At 51.0% G+C, this 24965-nt stretch overlaps 6 protein-coding genes across 6 annotated transcripts; 2 read left to right on the top strand and 4 right to left on the bottom strand.

Annotated features, from left to right (window-relative positions):
* Nucleotides 1-82: 82 nt before the first annotated feature.
* BDV14DRAFT_199648 (PXA domain-containing protein) lies at nt 83-3964 on the top strand (the record flags this gene model as incomplete). Its single annotated transcript, XM_073773327.1, has 3 exons — nt 83-602; nt 668-1478; nt 3154-3964. The coding sequence occupies 3 exons, from the start codon at nt 83-85 to the stop codon at nt 3962-3964; spliced, it is 2142 nt and encodes a 713-aa protein (XP_073628836.1).
* Nucleotides 3965-5093: 1129 nt separating this feature from the next.
* Nucleotides 5094-5745, bottom strand: BDV14DRAFT_51937 (uncharacterized protein). Its single transcript, XM_073776951.1, has one exon. It carries the CDS (start codon nt 5619-5621, stop codon nt 5226-5228), a length of 396 nt encoding a protein of 131 aa, XP_073628835.1. The 5' UTR covers nt 5622-5745; the 3' UTR covers nt 5094-5225.
* Nucleotides 5746-6976: 1231 nt separating this feature from the next.
* BDV14DRAFT_51941 (uncharacterized protein) lies at nt 6977-7754 on the bottom strand. The gene is made up of 2 exons (XM_073776952.1): nt 7171-7754; nt 6977-7110 (listed from the first exon to the last, which is right to left on the bottom strand). The coding sequence occupies exons 1-2, from the start codon at nt 7604-7606 to the stop codon at nt 7085-7087; spliced, it is 462 nt and encodes a 153-aa protein (XP_073628834.1). The 5' UTR covers nt 7607-7754; the 3' UTR covers nt 6977-7084.
* Nucleotides 7755-13533: 5779 nt separating this feature from the next.
* BDV14DRAFT_199646 (GTP-binding protein RBG1) lies at nt 13534-15165 on the bottom strand (the record flags this gene model as incomplete). Its single annotated transcript, XM_073773326.1, has 10 exons — nt 13534-13553; nt 13613-13733; nt 13795-14151; nt 14216-14553; nt 14609-14679; nt 14739-14775; nt 14830-14904; nt 14965-15007; nt 15066-15086; nt 15145-15165. The coding sequence occupies 10 exons, from the start codon at nt 15163-15165 to the stop codon at nt 13534-13536; spliced, it is 1104 nt and encodes a 367-aa protein (XP_073628833.1).
* Nucleotides 15166-15470: 305 nt separating this feature from the next.
* Nucleotides 15471-17094, top strand: BDV14DRAFT_172206 (putative cysteine dioxygenase Cdo1). Its single transcript, XM_073768553.1, has 5 exons — nt 15471-16002; nt 16202-16273; nt 16343-16480; nt 16530-16587; nt 16647-17094. Exons 1-5 carry the CDS (start codon nt 15736-15738, stop codon nt 16760-16762), a joined length of 651 nt encoding a protein of 216 aa, XP_073628832.1. The 5' UTR covers nt 15471-15735; the 3' UTR covers nt 16763-17094.
* Nucleotides 17095-17482: 388 nt separating this feature from the next.
* On the bottom strand, nt 17483-24888 carry BDV14DRAFT_189407 (uncharacterized protein; the record flags this gene model as incomplete). Its single annotated transcript, XM_073771192.1, has 9 exons — nt 17483-17650; nt 17700-18438; nt 18495-18752; nt 18888-19093; nt 19170-19757; nt 20827-21621; nt 21678-22147; nt 23223-24662; nt 24777-24888. The coding sequence occupies 9 exons, from the start codon at nt 24886-24888 to the stop codon at nt 17483-17485; spliced, it is 4776 nt and encodes a 1591-aa protein (XP_073628831.1).
* Nucleotides 24889-24965: the final 77 nt, after the last annotated feature.

Genomic DNA, 24965 nt, shown 5'->3' with positions numbered 1-24965 from the left:
GTCTCCATGCTGCTGCTGCAGTCTTCACGTATCCCTTGCTGTTCGACTGCTTTGACTCGTTCTAGGGCCCATTTGCGATGAAATGACCACCGATCCAGTTCCTTCGGGCCTCCACCCCTTCTCCCATCTCAAAGCGGGCCCGACAACATCCAGCTCCAGATCAACAGCTGTCCCAGCTTCCCCGACCACCGCCTTTCCAACACAATTTCCACATCGAGTACAGCTGTCCAGGAATAGCAACCGAGATGAACCGTTGAATGGCACGAGCGAAAAGGCCACGGTTGCCTTGATTCGACGCGTGCTTTGTCCTCAGTCGGGAAGCTATGGCGGTGCCACTTCCCCGTATGCTCCAGAGGAGCTACTACCCCCGCTTACCAGCTCGAATGACGTGGACCGTCAGCTCTACGCTCTCATCGCCATCATAATCAAAGAGTTTATATCTTCCTGGTATTCGAAGATTACTTCCGACCAGGTCCTTATCAACGAGGTGCTCCAGTTGGTTGCTCATTGCACTCGAGCTCTTGAGCAAAGGTTGAGGGGGGTCGATATCGCACAGCTGGTTCTGGATGATATACCTGCTCTGGTTGAAGCGCATATAGTCTGTAAGTGTTCATGGGCGTATTGCCAGGGTGTAGAACCTTCTACTGACCTTGACACCTGAGATCAGCATATCGACTGGCCAAAGAACAGTCGAACTTGTCAGGGCTAACACCCTCATCTCGCGAAATATATCATGCTCTCAATCCGCATCCGGGTCTTTCTCCGTGTCCGGACTCTTTTAATCCAAGATCTGTGTCTCAGCAGCAGGATAACGAAGCCATTTACCGGCGGTTGTTGGTGAACGGCGTTCTCGCAGTTCTTCTTCCGACCGAGGATCTTGAGAATGCGAGCTTGCGGACTTTGTTGAGCGACATTGTAGCTGACTTGATTCTGGGAAATGAAGTGGGCGGCAGAGTATGCGAAGGCTGGTTCCTATGGGAGAGTACGACAAAGCTACTGGGTGCGCTCTCACGAAATAGCGCCGGGCATGAAGATGACGCCACAGATACCAAATCAACCCGGCCGGACAGATTACATCAATATGGATTACTTTCGAATACGAACAGCCAGAGTGAAGAGCTGGCTTCTACTGCCCAATCACAAAATCTGGGCTGGATTTGGGGTATCCTTCAGTATGCCTTCTTCGCATACATGACTTTGCGTTTCGTTGTGGTCGGGCTGTTTCGCAACGCATCCACAGCTCAAGGGATCCTATCCTCGCGCCCGGGTTCTTTGGGCAGCTTGATTGACGAGCCGTCTGCGAAACCCGGGGACGTCAAAAAGCGCCCGGTGCTCGATTATCGGTTGTTTGGTATGCTGTCACAATTGCTGGATATTCATCGGCGGATGCCGTGGTTAGGAGGATTGTTGGCTCTCGTTCAATACCTGATCCTGGCGGGTCCAGGAAGGGTGGGAGACAGTGGCAGTATTCTTGATAGGTGAGTCGCCCTTTCCGTGATTTGGAATCTTTGAACTCTTTTCCCTTCTACCCCTCCCATTGTCGCACTATGTCACATTGTATTACGAGTCTGTCCACATGGCCCGGGCTTGTCGTGACGAATGGATCGGGAAAATGTCGAGAGTAGTCAACTCTTGAATCGAGAAGTGTGGGCGAATGGTCTGGTGCGCAAGTCGTATGAGGTTGGATCTCCGAAGAATGATCTACGAATGGCGCCTGGCAAGTGCTTTCTCAGTCTGGCGGTTTCGGACAAGTCATTGGAGGATGACCAAAGGCCAGCGGGACGTCAATGCAGCGGATTTACATTGCTCGCATGCTGCATCGATCACTTGATCTGCTGGTGGATGCACGGCGCATCCTTCGCAATCAGCAGAAACCAGTGCCCATTCGCTCGTACGTTCTGGTATCACGCGTTACGGGCCTTGACTCCAAAATACCGTTAGATAACCACACACGTATCGCCAATACGAAAAACGACAGGAGGTCCCCGACGGACCCCTGGCCAGTCTTCGGGATCATTGCTCATTTTGTGCAGGCCCTGGGCTCTGTTTGTGCCGCAATATTATGGTCGCCACTCGTCCAGACCTTTGCCCTCCAAGAGACGAGGCATCGATACTCCCCTGTTCACCGATTGGCTGAGTCTTGATAGGCGAAACTTCAGAGTTCAACGTTTTGTTCTGAACTTTGACCAGCATTTGGCCTTTGTGTTCGCTCAGGAGTCATTGGTCGGGCCCGGCCCTTTCCGTGCCGTGCTGGACCCAGTCTTTGGTCGCCCATCACCGCTCTGAAGAAGCGATTTCCCAGCCTCTCAACGACTTGAATAAGGGATTTGGAAAAGATCTCAATTTGTCAAATCGCGGATCAGGAGCTAGCGGGGCGCAATTGCTCCCGAACTGCTGCTCCAAAATTCGCAGAATACCTTGACATCAGGACCACGGACACCCCACGGCGATCCCTCAAAAGGAAAAGACCTTTTACTAGCCTTGGGATCTTTGTGTGAAAGAGCCACTAAGACAGTTCGTCCTGCGCGCATTTTTCGCTTTTGAACCAATCAGCGAAATTCCTTGTTCATAATTTTTCATCATTCGACATGCAGCCGATGAGGGTTCCATGTCTGATGCCTCTCATCGAGCTCCGGCCTGACCAGTAAACCTATGAGGGCTTGCGAAAATATGGCCGCCAATGGGTTGCTCGCCCCGATGTTGCAGCTCCAGGGAAGAGGGCTTTCGGCTTGAATCCAATGAATAAAATCTGTTGTCGATATCTTCATCGTTGAGTGGCTTCTCACTCGTGCCAATATCTGGCCCAAGCTTCTTGATTGGCTTTGTCAGGCTGATCTTGTTCGGTCCCGCTCGGCCGCGCATCGGATGATGAAATGATGTTGTATCTTTCTACCTTACCACGATGCTACCCAAAGCGGACGGCAGGGGAGGGGACAAAATTGCCCTTGCAACCATGGGGATGATTGCCAATTTGCCGGGGCTCTTGAACTTCGTTCCCCACACCCGTCGCTCGCTACCTTGCGTTTGACTTTGACTTTATTACAAAATGATCCAACAACCTACGTCTATATTTCCCGCTTTGTTTGAGCGTCATCAGCGAAGTTTAGCCAAGAAAAGGAAGATTTTGTCTTACTGACCTGGATTCTCCACTAGGTTCCTCCACGAAAATATCGAGGAGTATATCCTAACCCCCACTTTGTTACCCAATCTCCTACTCGCATCGCGAGAGGCGCTTTTCCCGCAGAATACCCGTCCAAAATCAAACCCTGAAGCGAGCGTCAATCGCGTCGAAGTGCTGACGTCTCCCTCGACACCAAATCCGCCAACCCCAGGTGATGTACAGGCGACACACATCAAAGATACGCAAACAACTACCGCGTCGGGCGGCAATGCAATAACGTCCGCCATTATAACGCCAGCGACAGCGACTATGGCGGCGCCGGATCAGCAACAGCGGCGGCCCTCACCCGCCGAAGTCGCCTCAATAAGGCGAAAGTGCGCACTCGGCATCCTCTCCCTCGTACCTCGCCCAATCGTACGTCGCGCACTTGGAATCCCAGCAGGGACTGGCTCTGGCCCTGGCCCTAGTCCTGTCTCTGGCGTTGGCCCTAGGAGAAATTACACACACCCTCAATCTCCGGCTCAATCTCCGAGCGACCAGTTTCAGGAGTCTGGACCTGGCGCTAAATCATTCGACCCTCCTTCTTTATCGCTGGATGGCGAAGCCGACGGCGACAAAGCCTTTGCTAGTGATCCCTCAAGCAGCGACGGGGACGCGGACTTGGAAGAGTTGCTCCTCGTCGAGGCTGTGGAATGTGATATCCTTGATTTGTTCGCGGATGAGTATTGCAACAAACATTTGATTTACTCCATTATTGAGACGATTCTAGCGAAGCTATTGCCCGAGCTGTCGGAATGCAGTATCGCTGAATTGATGGAGGATAGAGGACTTTCTACTGACTAACGATTATACTTTAGATAATGATTATAGTGTCTATACTCAAATCCATGATTTAGAGTATATCTAAGGTACAAAGCACCCCGTAGTGGATAAGTTGATAAGATGAAGCTCGGGCCTCCCTGTGGGCTTAAGTTAGACTACGAGCGATCCGTGGATACAAGCGAGCCATGCCGTAACCCGCACAAGCGATCAGATCAGATCTGCCGAAGACACCCGTCGCGTCCCATTAACCAAACAAACCAGTAACCACCAGAGCAACTCAAGGGAAGCGAACAAGCTAACATAGGGAATATTCTCCCCGGTCCGCCAGAAAACCAGGAAACCAGGAAACGAACCTTCCCTTCCCGCATGGATTAACTTACCTTACCTCTCGGTTAGTGAGTTAGTCAGGTAAAGGTTGCGCAGACAAGGCCGCGAACAAAGAAAGCAGGAAAAAGCAAATGCAGCCTAGAATTCCTGCGGTTCCAGAGGCGCAGAGGCTACTGCAGCCCAGCCAGCCCCCGGCTGAACCTCTGGAATTTGCTCTGCCATCTTGTTCGAGCGAGGACTGCGACTGCGACTGCTTCTGCTTCTGCGGCGTCATGCTGTGAACCCTTCCTGTGAGCGTCTTTACGAACTTACGAACTTACGAACTACGGAGTGAGATGCCTAGATGGATGTGGCGGGGGTAGTTCGTATAGGCTAGACCAGACCGGAAGAGAGAACCGAGAAGATCGGATCTTGAAAGGTTGTTGGAAGGTCAAAAGGGACTTGGCTTATGGTGAACACGAGCTGGGCTTGCGAGGGTGAGTATCCTGGTCACATGACTGGGTTTGCTTGCGGGAAGCCTGCAGTTTGCCTATGGGAGACTAGACTGGGAAGGTGGAAACTGCAAAGGAAAGTACCAAAGACCTTGTCCGAGGTATCGGGTACTTGACTGACGCAGTGTGCACCAGGGGTGCAAGGTAGATGCCTGGGTATCACCTTCGTACCTTGACAGGTCGATCGGGTAGCTGTACATGACAGCTCATGACGTCTGTCCCAGCAAACTAGGCCAGGGTCTAAGCGCGAACTGCTGTCTAGAACCAAACTGAAGGATGAGAATCCACCGGTCAGTTCGCGGGAGAGCAAGCAGTGAGCAGTGATGCAAAAGATGCGGTGAGAGCAAGGTACTTCTGCTCTGACGGCGCTCGAGTTGGAGAAAAAGAAAAGAGCGTCGACTGTGAACACTCGGCGGAGCCTTGCGACACCGCTCGCCCATGGTTGATAGGTAATATGATCAATATCAGTAGATAGATAGATAAATAGATAGATAGATGACCAATAAAAAGTGTGTCAGAATGAAAGAAAGCTTCAGAACAGATAAAGATACTTCAAAAGCAAGTGGGGAATCAATGCAGTTCGCGTGAGCGAGTTGGTTTAAGTCGATGGACATATTATGCAAGAGTTTGAATGAGACAAAGCATATGCGAGTGAAACAAGCATCAAGACAAAGACGATGGTGGTTGGGTTCAAGGTTCAACGGGGTAAAAACGACAAGGGTGGTATAGACGTAGGACAAGATCAAGAGAAAGCAAACAGTCAAAAAACAAATCACGCCGGTAGTAATAATGTATCCGCCAAATCCATGCGTCCTGTATCTGAGGAGCTGTAGTGTAGTATGGTCCTCCTTGAATATCATATAGGTAAATGAGGTCGCCCTCGTAGTATCTTTATCGCGGTCCGGTTTTGCCTAAATCCAGCAAGAAATGTGCAGTGCAGTTGTTTAATGAAACAGGGAATCGGTAACAAGCAGGAAATCGGACAATCAAAATGCAAAACAATGACATAGCAAGCCACCCCAGGCAGTAGAACAAGAGAGACCGTTTAGCAAATCAGCATGAAAGGAGCCGTCACATTTTTGAGCATGACTTGGCACACCCCGTACCACTACCCGAGATTGTGAAAGCTTTGTTTCTTGATCAGTCGTGGTTGATGGGTCTGCGGTGCGTCGTCATGCTCGTCAATCCGAGTCAGCCCTCCGGGGAGCGTGGGCAGCTGTGAAGGTTTGGCGAGTTCCAATTTCTCCATCAACCTCCCAATTGTGACGCACTCCTGGGGACCGAGTCCGGAAGGCTGGTGCTCAAAATAGGTCATCACAAGCTCCAAAGCTTTCCGGGCTTCGTCCTGAGTCGGGGATCCGGGCGAGCTGATCGGGGAAACCGTCGTGGACTTCGAGAAGAGCGGGGGGTAGATGGTCTTTGCTCGGATCTCAGGATTGCTTCGGTTGCGTTTGATCGTACCCGATGAAGTATCGAGATTGAGTGGAATTTTCTGGCCCTGAACCTCTCCGACAGGGTCTTCCATCGCAGCAGGCAACAGTCCCTTCATGGCTGTTGTTGGTTCAGATAGCTCATCAGTGAACACGACAGACGGGTCAGCGTTGGGAAGTGGAAAGGTTTGACTTCTCGGTCTGCTGGAGTTGCCGTCAGTTGGAGAAATACGAGACTGGCTCGAAGGAGTGTAGGGACTTTCGGTGAGGAGTGTTGACGTTGGAGAGAAAGATGACGCCGTGTCAAGGGAGATCGAACTCTTCGAATGCGCATGTTGAAAGTCGATTCCGAGATCCAAAGGTCCAAGTGAGATGCTTCCCCTAATGTTCTCTTGACTCTGAGCAGGAGATAGTGGCAAGGGAGATGTGAAGCCGGTGGGCGAAATGGGCGAAAGCACGGTAGGGGACTGGACAGCAGATGCCAACGCCGAGTCGATGCTGAGACCGGTCGGGCTTCCCGAGTCACTCTTTGCCCCGAAAGAGCCCTTCCGGGCTTTCGCACCGAGTAGACCATTCCTCTGCTTAAACTTCTCCAGCCAGCTGTTGCTCAGGACCCTTTCCTTTCCATCAGCACTTCCACAAGTACTGGCGAAGAAGAGAGCCTTCTCTCTGATCATTTCATCCGTCAGACCACGCCCGCCGCGTTGGTAGTTCCTCACCCAGTTGGCCAGGGCTTTTTCGATATCAGGCACCCGGCCCTTGGCCCTCTTGATGGGTGACCGGCTTCCATCCTCAGGATTGAGGTACTTGTCCTTTTGTCGCAGTACTTTTGAGACGGTGCTACACAACCTGTTAGAAAGCCTTGACTTGGTGCTTCCATCATGCAAGTCACTTTACCTTCTTTCAACACCAAAGAGTGCTGTCAATCAGTTAGTACTCTTATCTTATACACGGCAAGATAGTGCGAGTAAATACTGACCTCCAATATCAGTCTGCTTGGCGGTCTTGTGGTTCTCATGATATTCGCACATCCGTCGTCGGTCTTCGTCGGTGAGAGTCCTCCGGGGCGTCGAATTGCTAGTAGACGATCTCCGAGGGGGCGGGACTGGAGCAACTGGCGATACAGACGGGGCGATAGGTACCGGAGCACTGACCGGGAGGTCCGGCGCCCGGAATGGCGGCTGGCTCTCTGGGGTGAGCATGCTGGGCCAGGCATTTGAAGGGACAGTCATCGGTAGCGGTGCGTATGGCGGCGGTATTGTGACTGGGTAAGAGGCATCCATTGGTACGCTCCCATAGTGGAATCCATGATACTCCATTGGCGGCGACTGTTGATCTGGATGGAATGCGCCCATGTCCATCCAGGGAGACTGCGTAAAGCCATTGTCCTGCTGATGAGAAGCCTCCGCGTCCATGATTTGAAGATGAGGTCGAGGAGACGGTGCGAGACAAGACGGAAGGTGCCAGGGGGGTGAGAAGGGGAGAGAGTCGGCGGAGGGGATGGCGGACTATAAGCTGCGCCTCAGATGGAGCGGAAGAGAGGAGTGTGAGGGGAAACGAATAGGATAGAGGAAAAAGCAAAGAAGGAAAGGCCGGTACGAGCAGGAGGAGTCGCGGATAGCAGAAAGTAGTCTAGAGCCAAGACAAGTATCGACCAAGCAGATTATACATATTCGGCATTGAGCAGCAGGTACAGAGGGGAGACAGAAGTCATGGACAAGAAGTCAGGAAGACAGAAAGTTGAGGCCAAGCAAAGCTATCCCAAGAGCAAGTCAAGGGGGCAGGAGGGAGGCAAAGCAAGACAGACAGTCAGACTAAGTAAGAGTCAGGTAAGGCATGGACGGAGTTTAAAAAACGAAAGAAGGCACACTGGCCAGTGGACGGGCGATCACAAAAAAGAAAAGGCAGCTGCTCTGGAGTAGTCTGGAGCCCTCTGACCGTACTTCAGGCTCAGCAGGAGTATACGCCTTGGAATTGGATAGCTGGATGCCATTGGGCTTGTGCCTTGTGGATGGTGGAAGATGGAGAGCCCGCCCGGTACCTCTCGTACTACCCCGGCTATTCTTCTTTTTTGTTTTATTTTATTTTCTGGAAATTATATAAAAGATAATATATTGCAGTGCTGCTCCCTTGAAATTACAGCGGGTGCAGGATCAAGACACGCTGTTCTGCCCTCTCATTGGCTAAGCCCTAATCCTCAGCAGCAGAGATGGTGGGGAAGCTAATCGCTGATTGGCTGGTTTGGCCATGACGAGCAGGGATCAGATTCTGTGCAAATACGATACGTGACGGAAGCCCTCGTCACTGTCGGTACAGGACACTGTCAGGTACCGTTTTATTGTACACTACTGGACCAGAGGTTACACCGATGCTGGAGGACTGCTGCCAGAGAGAGAGCACTGGAAGGGCCTCTGGTCTTGCCTTTTGACTCGAGGAATACCGATCTCACCAGTGGAGCCGAACAAGGGCTCAACAAAGACGCCCATGGGAGTCCTAGCTGCGAACCGCTGAAAGCAGTTGCCCATAATAATGCAACTATCCCCCTTTCTCTGCTCTGCTTTGCAGTTGCTCCTCTCCTCCCAGCCTAACTAGCTCTCACTAGCTTGTCCTCTGCCTTCTTTTGCTTGCCCATTTTCCCTATTGGGCTGTCAGCTTGCTGCCATTACATAAGCTCGTGGTGCCTGTAGGACTGTATGACACGATTCCTCGAGGGTGTAACTCCAGCAACTCCACCCATCAGGCATGAAGATCAAGCCTGAATTTGTAGAAGAGGATCGTCCTCGGTTGAGGAACCTCGCGCGATGACTCGCTGAGCTCACGGATACCTTCCCCGTGCAGGACTTAGCTGAGCACCCCAAGACTCATCTTGCGCTTTTGGCGGACGGGGAGCGGATCGTGAGAGACCGCCGTACTTAAAGCCCGCATGACATACCGGAAGGAACCAGGACGTCTGTTTCGCAATCCGTACAAGCTCGGAGATACAGCTTTTGATGAGCCAATTCACCTCTTTCCCGAGGAAGTAGCCGCAAAAATCATGGGCAAAGTTATAACACAATGCTCCATAATGTCGTCGAGCGAGTGGAGTGCCACGGACATGTGAAGGTCCCCTTGGAGACGGTAAGGAGCTTTTATCCATCCATCAGAAACGGTCTTCTGAGGCGTTGAGGAAAATGGACCGGCCAGTCGATCTTTATCAGCAACCAGTTGCACTCTCGAGAGCCGGCGGCAAGACGGAGGCCCTAATTGGCGAACTATCGACAAGTCGAGGCTCGAGCTTGTCAAGGCTCAGATTTTGCGCAGCGGCATAATCAAACAGGGAGGCACGATAATGATCCACCCAGGAGGGAAGCTAGCTCTCTCCTCACTGCTTGAAAAGGCCGGGAGGAGCGGGCTGAGCTTAGTCAAGGACTCATAATTCCTCCACCCAGAGGTTAGTCCGGGCAAGCGCTTGACAAGCTGATAAGTTGGCCAGTACGGAGTAGTCCAGTCAAAAAGCAAGACTGATCTGCGACCACGGTACTTTGTCACAAGAGAGAGAGGCCCCTCTCACGAATCAGGAACGCTGAAGTGATTTCAATTTCTTATTCGCAACGAATGCTGACCAAGGATTGGAAAGGAGGCTCGGCCTATCATGGCAGGCGCAGGAAGCATGGTTCATTCAGAGGGTAGCACTAAGGAGACAAGGTCAGTTTAGCGCCAGGCTGGAGCCTTCAACCTTGAAGGTTGGGCTTGATCGAATTCAACAGAGAGAGGAGCTAGGACCCCATGCTCCACAAGGCCCGCTACGGTCCACTCCGGGCCGCCAGTTTAAGCTACAATCTTGATAGTCGCAGTTTTTGCAACTTTCTTTCAATACGCTTGTCTGCGTATTGCGAACGAGCAGTTCCGAGCTGGGATCCCCGGTCGTATCTCGTTCCTGATCCAAGATCTCATCTCATTTGTCCGACTAGGTGTTCGGTACCTGGCGATTTTGACTGAGACGAATTGAGATTGCAATTCAGGAGTCCAGTTATCGGTGGCGTGGACAGCCTTACTGGGGCTAGAGCAGCCGGCCATTGGGGTGTCCAGGAGATTGCGCTCCAACCTGATTGGGAAATTCTAATCGCAAAAACGTGACCAGGCCTGCCTCCAATCAGTGGGTCTGGCCTGCATTTTGGCTGACCACGAGGGCTGTCAGCCAAGTCAGTCACCGAGATCGATAGTCCGGGATTGTATCATTGTACAGTGCTTGTAACACTTGTCTCAGACTTCATAGGTGCTAAGTGTGGCTTCCGCACCTCTCTGGGTATGGCGTTAGGTCTTGGTTACTTCCTTAGGAAGGACCCTCCCTGGGCAGTGAGCAGGGTCATTCTAGGTCGTCGTTGGCCGAACTTAGAATCTCCATCATGAAGGTTTTGTATCAGACAAGAGTATCAAGCGCTTGCGTTTGAGTCATTTTCTCCTCGAACGTTCGGACTATATCTAGTGTAGCCTCCTATTATTGGTTCGAGACCGAGTCTGTTTTAATGCGGGCGGGCACCATGCCCGCAAAAGGGTATGTAGTGGAGATTGCAAATCTCAGAGCGCTCCCGAGGACTGGAGGGGCATCGATCCGGTCGATGGATACGAGACGAATTGGCAGCGTCGCGCGACATTGAAGAAAAGCAACAGCCAGTCGGAATCCGAGATGCAAGGGGCAACATTTTCCTCGTCTTCCAGAAACCTCACGGAATCATGTATGCCAGGTTGAGACCACCGCTTATACTTCGGAGTAAAGTACGGCGTAAAGAGCACCGGAAGTGATCAGTCATGAGAGCTGTAAGTGATTATTGCACAGCACTGAAGACACATAGTCAATTTCCGCAAGGGCGGCTTCTGAGTCGGTGACCCGTTACCGTAGACTCTCATGTCGCTGCTTCCTTGTCCTCACTATGGGAAAACTTCGTGAGCCCGCCATCAATAGCTTTCCAAGAATAGATCTGTCAGGTACCACGCTATGGCAACATGTCAGTTTGCCTTATCGAGCATCCTATCATCGATAAGTTAATGTCCCCAGTATGCAGGATAATATACGTTATCGAGCACCGCTAAGACGAAGTGCACCCCAGGCTGCATGCTGATACGGGCAGTCGGCTGCCGAGACCATCTGGAACGGGGCTGGGTTGTCGTCATCTAGCCCTCGATAATACCACCTGCTATATCCGTGGTTGTGCTAAAAAAACTAGCCAGGCCCGATCTCGCTTGAATCCTTGAGGGCTAATGACATCAGGCGACCACGAGCGTCTGCGGGCTGCATTTGTGGTACGACAATTGATCAGGCCGAGATCTGGCCGGAGCGTGGATTTGATACCGGCCATTCGACTTGTACCGTACTATGGGACCTCAACTTCAACTTGAGTTCGAACAATGATGTATGATCATTAAGAAACCCCTTGACAGGTTTTGTTTATTTTCTTTCTTTTCTTTGACGCTCTTTGTTCCTTCTCGTCGGGAGCTGTACATGGTCGGCTTGCGACCAGTTAGCCCACCTCGAGTCGATGTGTGGCTGGGCCGAAGGATCCGCGACACTCAAGCCAAAAAGAAAGAAACACAAGCGACGTTTCCGCGGCAGCCAGTCTTACCAGGGCAGCATCACTTCGAGACGGCATGAGACAGGCACATCCTCCATACTGGACTACGTACCTGCTTTGGTACCTAACTTAATTGTCAGGCACCCAATGCCGATAGCTATCTCTGCCGTCCGAAGGCAGCGGGTGATGAATCATAGCACACTCAGTAGCAATGTTGATACGAAGCCTGGCCACTGGATGTACGGAGATTGAAAACTGGACGAGGCTGTGTATTTGTGACGTTGGGTTAAGATGGATTCGGCTCATAGGGCAGAGCAGGGAAGCGATAGCGAAACTCGAGTAAAGCAACTCCAGTCTCAATGCACGTCATCCTCATCGTAACCTTATTGGAGTGAGGTCTAGATTTCTGTCCAGGTTCCGTGGTGATACTCCGTAGAGAAAACGTACTTTCGTCAACTGTACCGAAAACCGAAGTAGGGCCGCCATCCTGAAGACCAACCCCAACCCCAACCCTGAACGCAGTGCAAGCAATGCGTAATAAAGTATCAGACCCCTCACAATGGGTATTACCGTAATATAAACGGTACGCGACATTTTTATACGAGCAAATAAGAATCGAGAAAAGGCCGATTTTCCTGCAGGTGGCTTTTTGGTTTCGTCTACTGTGCCTAAGCTAAGCAAGCACCCCGGACCCTGTCGACCTGCAGCGCTGTGGCGGAGTCGCAGCCTTGCAGGGAACGCGAGGTTCGAGATGCTGCCCCAGAGTCAAGCCCGTACAGATTGAAATAATTTGTGTCCAATCTGCTGGCGCCGGCATGCGTACGTATGCATGGCAGATGCTGGAAAAACCTCCTGAATTTCGACCAGGGGCTCTTATCCTCAAGTCTCCATGCGCAATGTATCGTGGACGTTCCTGCAAGCCGGCAAGATAAACGACCGAAACCGCATGAGTTATCTTGTCTCTGCAAGGATGTATTTGTGTCTGCAGCCAACTCGTACAAGGCTGGGCCAAGATGAATCCTAAGTTGCGAACGCTTATTGTCATGACGCTCGGGTTCCTATCACTGGTGTTCGTCTACAATAGCTAGGGCCAAACAATTGTCGATCACTTTTCACAACCATTGGTGGACGAGCGTGACATTGCCAGATGATGTTATTTGTTTTGTTTCATCGACCAGAGGCCAAAGCGAGATGGAAGGTGGAATATGAGAGTACGGTATCGGAGCATTATTAAGGCCCTACGCGTTCAGATATCCTGGGCTGGGATCTAGAACTTCCATTGCTTTTGACTTCCGGAGAATTCGGATCTTTGCATGGCCCAAGAGCGCCTCGAACGTTGAACTAGAGTAAATGAGAAAGAAATAAAGTTGGCAGGACTATGCACTGCTCACCAAGAAACACCATTGTTTGGGGTAGCTCTCGAACTCAGCAAGCCTTTCGTTCATTGCTCACACATGGTTGTAATGAGGACCGATCGCGCATCACTTCGGGTAGCAGAGGCGTAATGCAGTCTCGGTCGCAGCGCAGCCTGTGCAGGTACCCCAAGGCTAGCTAGCGATCTTGCAGGACCAAGCGGCATTTAGCAGCTTGCTGCCCGTGCGCAAACCACCCCTTCCAATCAATCCCAAGATACTATCGCGCAGGAAGTTGTCACAAGGGCCGAGACTCTTGAATATAGGATCCTTTGCGAAAGTACCCTCAGCACACAGTCTGCTCACTTCTGTCGACGCGATTCGCCGCAAGTTGTTTGAGTCCGGGCGACCGACCTGATGTCCATCCGATTCTGATATCAATTACCGCTTGATGATCGTCACTATCATTGTTTCGTTAGTCCCTAATGTTCTGACGAATTTTTAAAAAGGTGTGACGAACCAATATCTTCATCAGCCAGCTCGTGGGTAAGACCGACTCGCTGGGGCTGATGTTTGACGGACCGACCATAAACAACAGCTTGCTTGAACTGATCCTTGATTGTTCGGTGAATGGAGTTACACTGGATGCGAGTTAGCGAACTATTGATGCTAGAAATAGTAAAAGGTGCAAGGAAGTCATACAAAGTCCTCGACAGTGCAGGCATTGGCCCTCAGCACGACAGGGGCAGTATAGTCAGGGGCCTTGCCCTTCGGCTTCGTGTAAACTCGTCGGAGGTTGAGTTTCTCCCACATCATTTCCAAAAGCTCGTCGATATTCCAACCGTGCTCCGAGCTGATGGGGACAGCATTAGGAATGCGATACAGGAGGTCCAGCTCCTCAATGGTGATGGCATCGATCTTGTTTAGAGCATAAACGACCGGGATGTAGGCCCGACTCTTGGCCTCGAGGACATCGATCAAATCATCGATCGTCGCGTCGCATCGAATTGAGATATCTGCAGACGAAATCTTGTATTCGCTCATGACAGCTTTGATTTCCTGCAAATCGAATGTTTCGTTGTCAGTCACCGCCACAGCATTTAGTGACAAGCAGAGCACCCACGTCATTGTCGATGTGTGTCAAAGGCACTGTGCTCGTGATCGCAATACCACCCTTGTCCTTCTTCTTGAAGACAATGTTGGGCGGCTGTTTGTTGATTCTGATTCCGAACCCTTCCAATTCGTTCTCGATCACCTTCTTGTCGACCAGCGGCTTGTTGACGTCAAGCACAATGAAAATCAGGTGGCATGTCTTGGACACAGCAATGACCTGGCGACCACGACCTTTACCGTCCTTGGCACCCTGAATGATACCGGGAAGGTCGAGAATCTGAATCTTTGCACCATTATACATAACTTGTCCAGGAACAGTTGTTAATGTTGTAAACTCATAAGCGGCGGCTATAGAGGGGGCTTGGTTAGTAACAAGTCCTAATTCCGTTCTCTTGCCGCATACCTTCTGAATGTTGGCCGGTCAACTTGCTCATCAAAGTACTTTTTCCGACGGACGGAAACCCGATGAAACCACTGTCACTGCGTCAACAAAAATCTTCCAGCGGCAAGAATTATTAAGAGATGAGACGTACACACTAGCAACACCGGTACGAGCAACATCGAAACCCGCTACATATGATCACTTTAGCACATTTCGGCCTGACAGCAGGAAGCTATACTTACCACCGCCACCGCCGCCGCCGCCTGACGGTGTCAACAGCTCACGCTTGAGCTTAGCAAGCTTCGCCTTCAGTTGTCCTGTAGTCATTCCATCAGTTCACAGTTCCCCTGCGTATTATGTCCGCGATGACGTCGTACCCAAGTGGTATGAAGTGTTCTTGTTCTTCTGCGTCCGCGCCATCTAAATCGAGGGTTAATATGAGTTTCTGATAATGCGATATTCGAGACCGGATGCGAACCTCATCCTCGACTTGCTTGATCTAAACGGTGAAGGCACGGTTAGCAATTTTCTTGCAAGAAAAAGATGCGGAGTTTGACCTTTTCCACGGTGGTCGACATTGTGGCTGATTTTTACGAGGTGACCTTCTCGTATAAGGAGTTCTATAATGCAATATAAAGGACTGGATTGATCTGGCTCGCTGGGAGATGGCCGCTAAGTACAAGCTGGGATAGAGGGGAAGATGATGGTGACGGCGGGGATAGTTGGAGCCGGTTCAATCTTTGATTTTGTGGCCGCCACCTGATTAGTCGTCGTTGAAGGCGGTGGGTTGTTTCTGCCTGAGGCTGCCAGGCACAAGCTCTTATCGCTTATCGTCGGGCGTGGCGAGATCAGTTGATGCACTCTCCGTACTTCGTTCCTTCTAAAGGTCCTCTACGTCGACTACCGAATTGTGGTTACGTACATGCCTCGGTCGTGTCACTTGGAGATTGCTTCTTTGTTCATGCAGCTGATAACAGAAACTGCCCGACGTGTCCGCTTCACCTCCCTTTCTTACCCCCCCTCATCCGTTCTCTTCCCTCAACACCTCTGCTATTCTTACTTGTTTCCGATAAACCGACTCTACCTACAAATATCCGGGGACTTCCCAGCCATTGAGTTCGTTAAAGAACAGCAGTGAAAGCGCCAATATGCCGTACATCAAGTCCGGATCCACGTCCTCCTCAGACTCCGGAGACCCTCCTGCCAACAATTTCGAAGAGCTCGTCCAAGACCTCAGTATAGCTCTTGGCCCTAGCTCCGGTCTAGACTCCGACGACGTCGACCCTTTGGATATCCAGCGCCTGATGGAGCACTACAAATCGAACGAGAAGGACTGGCTGCCCTTTGCCCTGGGCGACACCAACAAGACGTATACGCGGAACCTTATCGACGAAGGAAATGGGAAGAGTAACTTGGTAAGCCTCTCCTATCATCTCACCGCCAGTCCCTATCGGCGTTATCTTCGTTGAAGCTGTAAATTTGTTGATACAGCTGCCTTCACCGTCTTTGTACATGCATGACGTCGTTGGACAAACGAGTCTAGACTCCAGAGCTCGTCGCGAAGATAGCTTGGTGGAGAATGGAGACTGAGCATCTCGTACTAACTATTTTTAGTTGATCCTCGTCTGGAGCCCTGGACGAGGAAGTGCCATACACGATCATGCGAATGCACACTGCGTCATGAAGGTACTTCAATTCCTACCCTTCGACATGACATTACCGTCCTAGTCTGACCGCTTCAACTCGCTTGATCAGATTCTCAAAGGCACCCTTCAAGAAACTTTGTATACATGGCCGGACCAGGACAAAGTGCAACATGGACAGTTATCGCCCCCCGAGGTCACAAAGGTGACCACATATGGGGAGAACCAAGTCACATACATGTCCGACAAGGTTTGTCAAAGACCCTTCCTCACGGTTTACCTCGGCTAACCTCTCGAAGCTGGGTCTGCATAAGATTCACAACCCCGATCCAAACGAGGTGGCTATCTCTTTACATCGTATGTACTCTGTCCACCTTGATTCCAAATTACACTGTCTTACCTCAAGCCCTGCTTAGTTTACACACCACCGAACGCCGCAAACTACGGTTTCTCCGTATTCGACGAGAAGTCCGGAAAGGCATGTCACATCAAGCAGTCGCACTTCTACTCGATCCGAGGTAAACGGACGTAATTCGACCTATATCGCGATGCTCTCGGCTCCATATCATTTTCTGTACTTTTCTATTCCATTACGTCCAGCGTTCAACGTTCCTTACTCCTGTCACCGTTACGGCCTTCCCGCCCTCTCAACTCATCTCGACCTTGATACGAGCCCTACGATCATCTCTATAGACAAATCCTGTCTCTGCCATTTGGCGCTAGAACTTATTTTTACTAACTACCCCGAAGTGAATATTGGTTGTTGTCTCGTTCTTGGTTTATGGCTAGCATCGCACTGCATTCTCCCTTCTTCGTTTGCACGTCTCGTCTGGATACCAAGATACATCGAATCAATGATAAATGACTTCAAATGACCCCAACACTGCTCGTTTGCTCATTTGCCAAAAATGCAGAAGTCAAGTAGAGGAGTTGGCCTAAGGCCGATGCAATCTGTGTCAACGGAAAAACAGTGAATGGTACATAGACCACATGCTTGAGACAGACAGAACCGGTATAATACATGCCTGATGCAGGATGCAGACTCGATGCGTGAAGAAAGCGCAAGCACAAACATTGAGATTTTCAAAACAAATGCAATGGAAAGCGAAACAGACACTCAAAGTCTCGAAGTCTCAAATTCGAAGCATGAGACATAAAACGTAATGCGAGTACGCGACAGATCACAAGCAAGCACCAATCCTCCTCTAGCCAAGACATCACAGGATTCAACCCCCAAATTCCCAAATTCCTATCACTCCACCCCTCCACCATTACCCCTCCCACCATCACCATTCTTCCCAACGCCAATCCTAACCCTCTCCAGCCTCTCCAAAAGCCCCTCCGCCCCTGTACCTCCACCGCCAGTATCCAAAACACTATTCTGCCGCTTCCTCAACTCCTCGAGCCGGACTGAAGGGTTCTGTAAAGTGCCAGTATAAGTACGCCGCTCGAAGGCAATGCAAAAGTACATCAACCGTGAGACCCACCCATTCCTCCTGGTTTGGGACGCCCTTGGCTGCGGGGAGTGAAGGGCTTGTGTATTCCTCTGGACTTCCTAGGGCGGGGCCGCGCTGGATGGGCGCGGGGGTGACGGGGAGGCTGGGGCGTTCGGTTGGGGTGGGAAAGTCGGTTATTAAGGTTCTTGTTCCTGTCCCTGGTCCTGTGCCTAGTTGGGGTCCTGGGTTTGTTGTTGTGGTGTTGGATTGTTGGGTTGGTGTTTGCGTTGTCGGTGAGGTGAATTTTGGTTGGTTGGGGCCGCCTGAAAGGACTTGGACTCGGGCCTTGCGGGCTTGTTGGATGGAATGGATATATTGTTGGATTTCGGGGACCTCGTCCCATGCGTTCGAGCGGGAGTAGGTGTCCCAGGATTCGCTGGGTAAGCTGGGTACGTCGGATGACCATGATGTTGGCCGGGATGACTGAGATGTCCTGGAATCATCTTTGGTAGATGCGGGGGATGCTATGGGCAAAGGTGTTCGCTCCTCATCAGCAAAGACTCTAGTGGGCTTCGGTGCGTTCGTTTCCCAGGGGAACAGCTGCGTAAGCTTCTGTGGCTCTGGTTTTGTCTCCGGGACCGGGTACCACATATTCTTCGGGGCCTCTGGGTAGGATGCTGGGGGTTGGAAAAGCTGGTGATCGTCGGACATTTCATAAGTTTTGGATTCTAAGGCTATTCCTTCGGGCTTGGAATGCAGTGGGGGCGGTTCCCTATAGAAATAGAAGTTAGCACTTTTCTACAGCAAACAGAGGACAAATCATCTCACCGAGAAGCATCCCACTCGGCCTTAGGTGCTTCGAAAATTGGCTCCTCAGGGGGTGGTGTTGGTGCGCGTTGTGGCTCGATGGATGGAGGCGGTTGATTTTGATGTTCATTGTGGTCTGATGGCTGGGAAGTCCCCTGTGGTACGATATGATGATGTACCGGATGATCATGTGAGAAATGATGGTGATGTTCTCGATGAGGTTGGTGATGTATATAAGCCTTCACATGCTCTTCTCCCCGGACATACTGCGGCACCGCACTGATTATCGGTGCATGAATAATTGGTGCATGGAAAGCTGGTTCATCAGAATGCTCCACGTGTTGGATTGAGGGTTGTTCTTCAGCAAATTGCACGCTGCTCGGTTCTGGATGATGTGGTTCTGGATAGTGTGACGGAACGTCATGTTGAGCGTGATGTTCGGGCTGTGGATGTGATGAGGATTCCTGTTGAGACGATCGCTGGTCGTAGTTGGATACTATAATCGGTATAGCAGACGTTGGTTCAGTATGTGACTCAGGTGTCGGCCCACTGGAAAATTGAATTTGGGGCGTCGGCTGCTGAGGCTGCTGAGGCTGTTGATAACTTGACGGCGACGGTTCCTAGTGACTTTGTTAGCACAATGCCCTGAGCACACTGCATTCTTATCGAGCGATAACCAGCAACTGCATAACTCACCATGGCCAAAGCTTGGTAATGTCGGTCATATATCGTCCACCACCGCCCAAGTAACTGATTATAAGGCGAATCAAACGGCTGAATCTGTCTCGCCATATTCCAAGGCTTCTGGAAACCAATAAAATGTACCAAGCTGATCGTACTCTGGAAATGCTTGTACGCTGGAACATACTGGTAATTTGCACTGGGCGTGCAATTGTACGTAAAGCTGAGCCGATGCCAGTCGCGGAAATGAATATTCAATAGCCCCTGATCAGCTCCGTCGAAGCTGGTACCGCTCTCCGCAAGCGCCTTGAGAGCGAAGTAGTCTTGCATATTCGGTCGCAGCACCATAACGCCGCTGTTGAAACAATCGGGCCAGCCAACATCCGGGACAGCGGCAAAGTCGACGTCCAGTTCTAGGAGCTCGTCCGGAGCTCGGATTGACACCACGTCCGAGTCAATGTATACGATGCGCTTGTACTGTGTTTGGCGCCATAATTCGATCTTGGTGAAGGTAGCGATTAGATCTGGTCGTTCCATGAGCCAGAGGTTCGCTGGCGTGTGGTTTGTCATCCGGTAGACAGGAATGAGCTCATCGTAGACAGTCTACGCACGAAAGTTAGGAATGCTGGTGGAGTCGGAACCTCCCTCCTATGCCCGGCGCCGCATAGTACGCACCTGAAGCTCATTTATTGTTGTCGCTTGTAATGTGTCAGGTGTGTAGAGAGCCACTAACTTGGCCTTGGAGCCATTGTCGTGCAATGAATGGGCGAGAACCACGGCACCTAGACGCAGGATAGGCGGATTAGTCTCAGGAAATGACGGGCAGTGAGCGAAGGTTATTTACCGGGGAGGTAGTTATCGCTCAGAAGCAGCTGTACACCAGTTCAGTGATCTGCAATCGGCACAAGAGCTTGAGTTGGGGTACCTACAGTGCAATAGACTGCACCCTCTTGGTCGACCATACCTGAAGCAATTGAGGGTGAAAACAGACCCAAAAAGACAAGAAACCAAGACTCAGAACAAATTCCAAACGAGAGAAGACGGAGTCAAGCACTCCGAGGCTGAAAGGCAGCTGAAGAAGGAAAGCTGGGGATTGTGGAGAGGGAAGATCGGTTCCCCTCACGAGATGCGCGTTATGACGGCTGAACCCCGCCCGCCTTAGCAGGGAAAAGATTGGGTCACAGGGGCTCTGGCGTATGAGCCTATGATGCGCTATGAGGGCCGCCCTGCGTCATTTCAGTCGATCTTCATGAGCTTTAGAGTCCAATGCAATCCCGAGGGTAACGGGAGCATTTGGAGATATCAAGAAGTGGTTGGAGACGGGAAGAGAGCTCAGCAAGACAAAGATAACACAGCCGGCTGGTATGACCTTCCCGCGCTACTAGAGCTTTGGCCTCTGCTCCTGTCGTGCAGCAGCCTGGATTAATTTAAACTAATTTCATTTGCCTGCAGCAATTTCTTCCGAGCTATAGCACTGCCATGGGTGATGGAACGTTATCGGTGGCTTCGCCGGAATAGGTAAGGGGCCAGGCACCGTCTATCAAACATTGAACTTCCTAACAGAATACACGCAGGACACCAGTTCGATATAGACATCCGATAAATATGTGAACTGCAGAAGGCAATAGAAAAGCGTTTGCCACATCTCTGCAGTTCACTTTCGAACCGTCACCTTCGATCTCGGGTAACAAGCCTCCATAACCACCCCTATATCTTCGCGCTCACCTTTAACAGCCCATTCAACAGCTTTCGTGATCGCAATCCGGCCTTCCCGCTCTAGTGGTGTCCAGTGCGCAGTGTGTTCCAGCTCGACTACCTGACTATCACGGCGGAGGTAATCCGAGATACCATCCAGGCACAGCTCCCGAACGAGCGTATGGTCTGCCTTACCCCAAACAATAGTTGTGTTGGCCTTTAGAGCTCCCCTGGGGCCATCATCAAACAAGCCCGCGCCACTGTTAGTGCGTTGGATTCCAGTTTCCTGCGCAATGTCATGCAGGCCGGCTATGGTCTCAAGGGACTTATTCCAACGGGCAAGACCCGTGCCGTGGCGGTAGTAGCTGCACATCTCGACGAAGCTAGTGATGGCGCGCCTTGTTACGGCAGATGCTGCATATTCCTGGCCGTCGACAGTCTGGGTCTTCCCTTCTTCAACCGAAGGACCAATTGAGCCCGCCATGCATTCTGCGGCATCGGTGATCGAATATTCCTGCTTGCCGTAGGACAACCTGTGAATGCCTTTCAAAAACGATTCATTTCCACCCTTGCCAACATAGGCAATAATGGTCTCTGGCAATTGAAAGACGAAAATGTATCCCGAGCTCCACATTTGACGAAAGATGGGCTTTAGTGTCTTGGCCGCGTTAAAAAGTAACGACCGCTGGCGAATCGGTGATGACAGAAAAGATTTAAACATCTTCAATGAAGACGACAGTCGACCACTGATATTGGCGACGGCTAACAGGACCTAGAGGTTGGATATTAGCAACAGTTTCAAAACATGACTTCTCAAATCTAACATACCAATGGCCCGTTGCTCAAAATGAACCGATCAGCCAACTGAGGAGCCTCGGCTGCCAGTCGCATAGAGACCACACAACCCCAGTCATGCCCAACGATAATAGTCCGTTGCTGGTTCGTAGCACTGTCGCTCTCAATACCATATTTTACCCTCATAGCAAGAATAAACTCGGTCAAACTCTCCAGAACCGCGGTAGCCGAGTACCGGTCCAAACTATCGGACCCCCCGTAGCCAGGCAAGTCAACGGCCACCAAGGTAGCCACGCCCTGGAGCGACTCTGAGTTCAGAACATGACGCCATATCGGCCAGCTGTCGGGGAACCCGTGAATGAAGATGACCAGCGGCTTGCTGGCGCTGGTGGTGGCGTTGATGTCATTGGCGACGTAGTGGAATTTGAAGCCGTTGCGGAGAGTGTGGAATTGGTGTGAGAAGGTTGACCATTGCTCTGAGAGATTCCATAGTCGATTGCGAGCTGGTGAAGTAGGAGGTCAGCTTTCCACATTGGGCCATAAAGCATTGAGGTGTGCTTACCAAGTTTCAACTCCAAGGTCTCCCTCTCGGTGGCCTTCTTGAAGAAGGTACCGCGATACATCGCCATGACGGCATACATACCCACATTGAATAGCCCATAGCTCAGCACAAAGGCTGATTTGAGCGACCTGAGCAGCAGGGACGCCATGGTGCTTGTGTTGTGGAGACGTTCAGGGAGGACGGAGGTGATGCCCTGACTAGGACAAGTTAGAAGTGATGACGTTATAGACAAAGGTGGGTAAACGGAAAGCTCTGAAGACCAGCAAGTACAATTACGAGCTGGGAAGTGATTTGAAGAAACTCGGGAACTGTTAGATATGTGAAAGGAAGAGGAAGAGTACACAGCGGGACTATAAGTATATTTGGGGTCCTCACGTGCAAACGGTTTAGTCCGGATCCTTAAGCGATTATTGATCGAGGATATATGAGTCCCCACCACAGCAACCCGGCACCTCACCATGTAGGTCTAGTGGAGAGCTGTCAAACAGAAGCAGATGATCTCTTGTACGAGGGCACCTGCCCTAGGACTATATGCATTTGTCATCTACCTGCAGCCCCGCCACTGATGCCATAGCGCAGCAACGAGTATCCAGCTGCTTCAGGGTCAAACAGCGATGATATCAATCCTTATGGGGCCATGTTGACTTCCTCAATACTGAGACAAAGGACAAGTTCCTGGCCTATTCCTATCGGAGACTCAGGTTGGAAGGATATAAAGTACGACATAAGGTATCATCATTCGTCTAAACATGGTGCAACCTTGAAGGTGCTTTATATATAGTGTAGTTGGGTATTGTGCAACAGAATGTATCATGTGGAGAACCCCAGGTTCTCTCTATTATCATCAATCAAACGCCCATACCTGCACATATCCATGTTAGTGCCGTTCTTCTGGGGTTACGGGTAGACTCACTCTAGTAGCAATCTAAAGAACCAAACCTCCATATCTTCTTTTCGAAGAGACATTTGCGCCCAGTCCTTCCCTTTTTGGGCTAAGAGAGGTGCTGCAACCTTGCCGTCTTCTTCTGACGTGAAAAAGCGCATTGTTTCCACAAACTCGTCTCCCTTCAGGCTTAACGGGACATAATGAACCCATGGTTTGAGCCTTTCATCATGCCATTCGCGGAATAGGGCGACTTTACAGACTAGACTGTTGCTCTCGAGGAACGCGTGATACCGACCACTAAAAGCGTTTCCATCGATATCAACAAGGTATTTGTAAGCCCAGGCATCTTGCTGCTCCACCGCGTCGGTGACTTTGAAGAATTCTGTCTGCGCGGCGCAGTCATTTCGGTCACATTGGCCGATCATGGTAAACTGGACGTCAAATAGGTTCTGGTAGCTGCTGCGGTCAACTGCCTTCGACGCCCACTGTCCAGCATCTGATTTGGCGAGGATCTTGGGGCTATTGAGAGCATTGATGTTGCCAACCATCAACTGCCGGTGGTGCCGTCGCCAGCCCCCACCTTTCGAGAATCCTCCGGTAGTTGACCCTCTCCAGTAGAGCTTGTCGATCTTTTCTTCCCAACTGTAGTCCTTCTCTTTCACATATGGTACCTGCTTAGACCAATACCAAGGACTAGGGTACAGTATGTCTTGAAATGTAGAGACCTTGCTCTGGGAGAACACCGGGAAGAGGTCATGGACGACCGCAAATACATTTGGCCGGTCGAAGAATCCGTACGTATTCCGCAGGGAAGGGGTGCTGCACACATCTGAAAAGGCCGTTGTGTTGTAGACGAACCCCAGTTCCCCATGCGCATACGCGGCAGTGTCATCCGGCGGATCCTCGTCTAGGGAACGAACAGGGCTGTCAACCGGGCAAGATATCCTCGAGCTCGTCCAAGCAGGCTGATGAGATATCTTGTTGAATCGAGTGGTCCGAACCTCATCGATACGATCTCCCTTGTTTATATCGTCGGGCCGAGCCGACCACGAGTTGACCACCGATTGTGACCGGGAAGAGTTTGCAATAGTACTGTCCTTCGCTTTCGTAATAAGCCTTTCCAGGTCTTCATTAGGAACGATAACCCGTGGCTCATCATGAGCATTGAACACCAGGTCCATATCCGGCAAGTACTGAACAAAGTTCTTGACCATGCCGAGCGTAGCCTCGCGCTGCCACTCATGATTTTCGTCAAGTCCCTCCGCTAGCGAGACCTGTCCATCTCGAATCAGAACCCCAAACATTCCATTATCATATCCCAGAGCCTCCCGAGCGCGTGCGCGGATAGTTTGCGGCGTAAGAGCCCAGAACGGGAGCAGAGTGTTATAGATTGTGTCGTACTCATCAATCAGTTCAACGCCCTTCGACTGTGCGAACTTGAACCATTTGTCGAAATGCGGTGGAGGGTGCATGTTATAGCGTTGGCGATACTCGTTCACGGCATCGGTCAGCGTTCGGGATTGGCGCTCCAGTTGCTGCTTGAATTGTTGCTCGGCATTGTCGACGAGTGCTGCAATCGGGTGGATAATTTTTGGGTAGCGATCGATGGGGTTTGTCGATTGCTTAAACTCGATCGATTGTTGTGAGGGTGGTGTAGGTAGAGGTGAGGAATGTGTGAGGGGACCGGCATTCTGGTATCCCGCGGAGGAGCTGGGTTTTTCTAGGAAGAGCAGTGAGAGACAAATGAGAAGACCCGTCACCAATAACGGCAGAAGCCGGTGAGATCGCGCTGCCATAGGGAATTAATGATATATTGACATGCTCTCAATTTTATAAAATAAAGAATAGTTGGCTCACGTATGAGAAGTTATTG

This window comes from Aspergillus stella-maris (genome assembly GCF_047715825.1).
Source record: "Aspergillus stella-maris strain CBS 113639 unplaced genomic scaffold BDV14scaffold_23, whole genome shotgun sequence".
NCBI lineage: Eukaryota > Fungi > Ascomycota > Eurotiomycetes > Eurotiales > Aspergillaceae > Aspergillus > Aspergillus stella-maris.
Note: the sequence above shows the minus strand (reverse complement) of the source record. Positions and strands in the feature narration are given on the sequence as shown.

Coding starts and splice junctions, on each gene's coding strand:
- BDV14DRAFT_51937 (XM_073776951.1), bottom strand. CDS start 5,621: ATGATATTCAAGGAGGACCATACTACACTACAGCTCCTCAGATACAGG.
- BDV14DRAFT_51941 (XM_073776952.1), bottom strand. CDS start 7,606: ATGGACGCGGAGGCTTCTCATCAGCAGGACAATGGCTTTACGCAGTCT. Junction 7,111..7,170: donor CAAGCAGACTGATATTGGAG/GTCAGTATTTAC, acceptor ACTGATTGACAG/CACTCTTTGGTGTTGAAAGA.
- BDV14DRAFT_172206 (XM_073768553.1), top strand. CDS start 15,736: ATGCCGTACATCAAGTCCGGATCCACGTCCTCCTCAGACTCCGGAGAC. Junction 16,274..16,342: donor ATGCACACTGCGTCATGAAG/GTACTTCAATTC, acceptor TCGCTTGATCAG/ATTCTCAAAGGCACCCTTCA. Junction 16,481..16,529: donor TCACATACATGTCCGACAAG/GTTTGTCAAAGA, acceptor AACCTCTCGAAG/CTGGGTCTGCATAAGATTCA.